Below are 6,182 nucleotides of genomic sequence, written 5' to 3'. Positions count from 1 at the left end.
GTGTGTGTGTGTGTGTGTGTGTGTGTGTGTGTACCTTTATCAATTTCTCCACGTCACCTCCACAGAGAGACTGCAGTGGGATTCGGAATGGTCTCCATACTGGGTCTAGGGTATATTTGACCACCTGCATAACAGCACGGATTAAAAACACCTTTGACAGTTGACATGCATCCAGCTTTGAATGTGTCAATACAAACTCTAGTGATGCAAGTTAGGGTTAGTATATCCGTACCTCTGTCCTGTGAGCGAGCTGCCATCCAGTTTCTGTCGCCTTGTAAAATTCCAGGAACGGGTCGGACTTGCCAAAGAAATCCTGGAAATATGTAAGAAAATAATATGCAGCTGAACTGAATGAATTACTTTCTACTGCTAAGTAATTAGGTCGTGTCATAGCATTTGTGGAATGAAAATCCCAAAGTGGTGAACGGCAGCCTCGCCATAGATACCTAGGGCAGAGGTTTAATTTATAGTTCAACATCAGATTTCATCTTCATCAGATTGCATCGAAAAGCCAAGCTGACCAATCACAGGTCTTCCGATCTCCACATGGTGTGGTTGAAGCTGCCGTAGCCCTGAAGTGTAGTTGTTTACATATACTTTTCTATTCATAAAAACTTATCTCCAGTAGCAAAGACTACAGCAACACTTCGGATTCTTTCCAGTCGGATCTTCTACAATTTTTTAATATTTCTGAATTCCTAAAAATGATACAAATGTGCAGTAGCAATCAATACCTTTTTATCCAGTTTTCTACCTGCAACTTCAAAATCCACCGCTCTGTTGTCTGTTCTTTCTTCGGCACATATCTACAAAACAGCATTGTGTTAAAAATACACATGGATACTTAGAGTAGAATACCTTTACTGCTCTACAGTAAATGTCATTGCCAATCTGAATGAAAGTGACTTACAGCGATGGTACCTTTCCCTGCAGGTTTCTTGTCCTTCATGACAAGTGGTCTTGTTAGTTTCCTTGAGGACACAACCTGGACAGAAAAACACTTTTCTGAACACAGTTATTGTAAATAATCACTGGAAATGCCAAAGCCCCTCAACACCACTTCCAATGATACTTCTACAGAATAGGGAAATGACTTTTATGTGTCATTTTGTCATGCTTAACTTGGATGTAGAGAACAAAGCATGCTGAATAGGCATTTGTGGTTGAATGACTATTTGTTTTTAAAAAAAAAGAAGGGCAAACCTGTCCCAAGGTACACTCCAGTTCTCCCAGGAAGTCAGCATCTTGCAGACTGCCGTTGGCGCTGTCAATGTCGTATATTTCAAACCTGAGCTTCTGCACCATCTCAAAGTAGTAGTCAACGACAAACGTCTTGGAAAACTTGGGATTAAGGCAGTTCTCGATTTTCTCTGTCCGGCCAATCTAACACAGATACATGTTTCAGAGTCAAGGACTTTTCTTGTACATAATCAAATCCCCTTTGACTCACAGCAAAAGGGACAGCAAAAACAGTTGGTTTCTCCCTTCAAAAATGTCTCTAAAAACTGGAAATACTTAAAGGTGCCCTGCCACACAAAAACGTCTTTACTTGCATTTTTTGAAATATTTTAGGTCCATATGTGTGTGTGTTATGTGGTGAATATGAAAATTAACTGCTACCTCCTCTGTCAGCTGTAGCCACTAATAAAGAAATAAGAGGCCAATTACAAAAGCTGGTCAGTCTGATGTCATGTTGCCTGAGCTCATTACTATTCATGAGCTGTGCTCATGAATAGTAATGAGCTGATAGCCAGCCAGGGAGATAGCCAAGGATACTGATAGCCAGGCTCTCATTGGCTATCTGTTAGCCAATCAGTGTCAAGCAGCTTAGCACGTTGATTATTAAATAAAAACTGGCACGAATCGAGCTTCCTGCAGACTTTCTATGCCACGCTAGAATGGCTTGAAACAAGGTAACCAAGTTGCAGAGTCCATGGTAGAACTTCAGACATTACCACAAAGTAATGAAATATATGTGTCAGAGCACCTTTAATGTTTTTAATGAGGAGGATAATTCTGGCCTTGTAGATCTGCCTTTTGACCTACTAACCTCACACCAGTGAGGCCCTGAGCTGTTCATGAAAAGCACACACTGAGGGTCCGACTTTGAGAATGCGTCCATGTCGAGCAGATTCTCACAGGAGATGCTCAGCGCCACCTTGGTCACACAGTCGGTGACCTTTGGCGCCGGGGTTCCAACTGCTGCCATCACAGCCTGGAGGACAGACACAAACTGACCAACAGAAACACAAATAAATGGAAGGGAACGTACACACACCGACCCATAACATTAGTCATCCAGGTAATGACCGCTGTGACTTTACTGAGAGCAGCAGCCATCTGTATGTTGTGAGAGTGAGACACTTGTTCCATCCTCTTGTTTATTTAGCAGACGTTATATTGTTTATCCTAACGTTGCTTGTAGGGTTTTTACCTATCTTATGTGTAGTTTCCTAGGTTTGGGCAGTTGACACGCCCATATGGAGCCTACACACCAAGCTGACTGCATTCAAGAGTGTTATGTGTTTATTAATAGAAATGTTTAGCATGTAGAACACATAAGAGATCGTATGATTCGTTTTGTACATTCGCAAACGCATAATGTACTTAGCGCCCCTTTAGTTTAAATAAAAATGTGACGTTTGGGTTTTAACGACAGGGCACAGTGGTGACTATCGGGGGTTGCGATCCAGTAGATGAGAGTCATATGATCTTAACCACACTAGCGTTAGCGGATGCCTGAACACATTTCCAATCAAAGTAAAACATTCGCCCTTGTTCTATGCGGTCTGTCCCATATATGTATAAGCTCTGTCCATTATAGAGAATTGTCAACGCTAGTTAGTTAACTTAAGGGGCGTTACGTAACAGCGAACGTCCTGAAAGACACTTCACACACGTTTATTGCTGTTAAAATAGATAAAGTCTAATGGGTAACTTGTATCGTCGTGAAGTCGACTATGCCTATTTTGTTTCAGCTAACCTTAAAGGCCATGCGTAACGTAACATAACGTCAAGTACCGTTACCATTTCAGTCATTAAAGTAACATAGTAATGTTAGCTAGATAGTAAAACCTTTAACGTTACATATATATATATTTTGGGAGCGAAAACGACACAATGCAAGGAGTCTTTATTTTATGTCTTACCTTGTTAGCTAGCTAGCTGTGGTTTGGGGTTTGTGGTGTTGACAGAAGAGCTCGTAAGCTAAGTGGGCGGTGCCGCGTGCACTGTTTCCAGTAAAGGGACTACAGACAACAGCAAGAATTAATGCACTTATTTTGTAAGCTTTTAACCATAGTAAAGCTTGTCAAAAAGTTAAAGTTACATAATTCGGTGTATAAAATGGTCATAAACACAGCGACAGAGAAGTGGGAATTTGATTTAATATAAAAATGTGGAGACTGTGTAGTTTTACTTTGAGAAAGTCACGCGGTGACTTCATACTGTATATGATTACATATAGGTGAACCCAAAGGACTAATCTTCCCCGTCATACAGAATTACCTGGATATGAAGATCAGTCAGTCAAAGCATGGACAGTCAGACAGAAAGGGAGCCCCGCAGAGCAGAAGACTCCCCACATCAAAATGAGCACCAAGGGAGATTTCACAATACAGCATAGAAATCTGAAAAATCTGCTTAAAAATATAGGAATTATTGGGTAGGATAGAATAACCCAATGTAATTCAACTAAATAAAACATAACATAAAATATCACATTCACTCATTACTAATTTTACTAATTTTAAACAAAATTTATATCCAAATACAATACCATATTTGCTAAAGACTCAGTCTGCCACTTAAAAAAAAAAACAATTGCAGTGTCATGGTATCAGAATTTTGGATAGTCATCATGGAAAGATTAATTGTTCATGCAGCAAGGGCTGGGAAAACTGGCAGAACAGACAGCCATGTGGCTTTTTCATTTGGCACACTGGGTTTTGTAGGCGTTGTTAAACTTATTCAATAATAAAGTGTTAGACTGAAACCGTTAGAATTGGAAATGTCTTCAAATTCCCTCCAGTGGCATTTTTTGTTATTACATTGCCACTACTAAGTTCAGTGTCTTTGTGGTGAACATAAATTAGCTGACAGCACTGATGCTACAGTGAAAAAAGATATAGCACCACTTTTTGAACTGCTTACACACGTTCCCTAAAATGTAGTCAACATGTGCCAAAAACCCAGAGTATCAGGGAAAAGCTCAAACTCAAAAATGACATAATCTTACAAAAAATGTTTTAACTTTGCTCAAATGTACAGAAGCCACCATGACTTGTCAACAAGGTCTGAAAAAAATAGTGTCACATCAGGGTGATGGTGCTGACACATATGAGAAATGTTTTAAAAACAAAGACATGCACATCCCCATGTCAAATCGGATAGGTGCTGGATCAGAATCAGAAATTCTACGGTCCCCGAAGGGAAATTCTGTGTTAGAGTTGCAAGAAGTATATAAATATCAGAGACGATATATAAATAAAGGAAAAATAAGGAGTGTGGATATGTACGGTATTTACATAGTTAACAGGTAATGATGAATAAATAGTAGTAGCAGAGTATTGCACATTATAATTTAAGCCGGTGTTATTACGCAAAACAGATAATATTTTCCAGTTTCAGACTCACTGTGTGTCAGACACTTAGAGGGAGGAGTTATAAAGTTTGATGGCCACAGGCAGGAAGGACTTCCTGTGGCGCTCTGTAGTGCATTTTGGGAGAATAAGTCTTGCCCTGAAAGTGCTACTGTGTATGAGCAGCAACCCATGGAGTGGGTGGGAGACATTGTCCAAAATGACATGTAGTTTGGACAGCATCCTCCACTCTGAAACCCCCGACAGAGAGTCCAGCTCTACCCCCACAACGTCACTAGTCTTGCAGATCAGTTTGTTGAGTCTGTTAGCGTCTGCTACCCCCCACCTGCTGCCCCAGCATGCAACTGCAAACAGGCTTTGGCCCTTCCTGTAGAGGGCTTGAGTGTTCTTGACCCAGTCCATTTTGTTGTCCAAGTGCACTCCCAGGTATTTGTAGTCCTCCATTATGTCCACACTGACCCCCTAGATGGAAACGGGGCTCACTGGTGTCTTGGCTCTCCTTAGATCCACAACCAGCTCCTTAGTCTTTGTCACGTTGAGCTGTAGATGGTTCTGCTCACTCCATGTGACAAAGTCCCCCACCACAGCTCTGTACTCAGCCTCGTCCCCCTCGCTGATACATCCAACCACAGCAGAGTCATCAGTCATCATCAAAGTTCAGGATGGCAGGTAGTTGAAGTCTGTGGTGTAGATAGTAAAGAGGAAGGGAGAGAGGACAGTCCCCTGTGGGGCCCTGGTATTGCTGACCACACTGTCTGACACACAGTGTTGCAGGCACAAATACTGTGGTCTGCCTGTCAGGTAGTCAACAATCCAGGACACGAGGGGGGGGGGAATCCACCTGCATTGCTGTCATCTTCTTACCCAGCAGGGCCGGCCGGATGGTGTTCAAAGCACTGGAGAAGTCAAAAAACATGTCCCTCACCATGCTCGCTGGCTTGTCCAGGTGGGTGTAACCCTAACTCCCACTCAGGCAAACTGAAGGGGGTCCAGGAGAGGTCTGACCATGGGCCGCAGCTGTTCCAGAACAAGCCTCTCCAGAGTCTTCATAATGTGGGAGGTCAGTGCCACAGGTCTGTAGTCCATGGAGTCACTGGCACGCGGCAAGATGTCTTCCACAGCACGGGGACCCTTTGGAGACCCAGGCTCAGGTTCAAGACATGGAGAAGGACTCCACATAGCTGGGAGGCACAGGCTTTGAGCACCCCAGGATGGATACCATAAGGGCCTGCAACCGTATTAGAGTGGACTCTAGTCAGCTGTCTTCTCATCTGGTCAGCAGTGAGGCTCACAGAGGTCACAAGTGGGGTAGGGGGGTGGGGTAGGAGTCGCCAGGCTGGAGAGAGGTGTTAACCTGAGAGCCAGAGGAGGGGGGAATAGGGATCTGAAGTGTCTCATAGGCCTCTTCTGACCATCTCCCTACTGTCCTCGTAGTCACAGGCTGCCTTTTTACCAGAAGCAACAAAGCAGGGGTTGATGTGAACCAGGTTGTGGTCAGACCTGCCAAGTGGGGGGAGGGTGGAAGAGCTGTATGCGTCCCTGACGTTAGCATACAGTAGGTCCAGGGTCCTCTCCTCTCTA

At 43.2% G+C, this 6,182-nt stretch overlaps 1 protein-coding gene across 2 annotated transcripts in view; it reads right to left on the bottom strand.

The window, feature by feature from the left end:
* The window catches only part of LOC116672313 (copine-3), a 15,204-nt gene extending 11,976 nt beyond the window's left edge, over positions 1-3,228 (bottom strand). For both annotated transcript variants that reach the window (XM_032504070.1, XM_032504069.1), the window contains exons 1-7: positions 3,150-3,228; positions 2,051-2,233; positions 1,204-1,383; positions 911-985; positions 735-806; positions 233-313; positions 35-124 (exon numbers count right to left, since the gene is read on the bottom strand). In XM_032504070.1, the coding sequence (XP_032359961.1) occupies positions 35-124; positions 233-313; positions 735-806; positions 911-985; positions 1,204-1,383; positions 2,051-2,209 (657 nt within the window). In that variant the 5' untranslated portion in view covers positions 2,210-2,233; positions 3,150-3,228. The remainder of the gene's footprint in view (positions 1-34; positions 125-232; positions 314-734; positions 807-910; positions 986-1,203; positions 1,384-2,050; positions 2,234-3,149) is intronic.
* Between the last annotated feature and the right edge of the window lie 2,954 nt (positions 3,229-6,182).

This window comes from Etheostoma spectabile, chromosome 22 (assembly GCF_008692095.1).
Source record: "Etheostoma spectabile isolate EspeVRDwgs_2016 chromosome 22, UIUC_Espe_1.0, whole genome shotgun sequence".
Lineage (NCBI taxonomy): Eukaryota > Metazoa > Chordata > Actinopteri > Perciformes > Percidae > Etheostoma > Etheostoma spectabile.
This window is presented reverse-complemented; position numbering and strand designations above follow the sequence as displayed.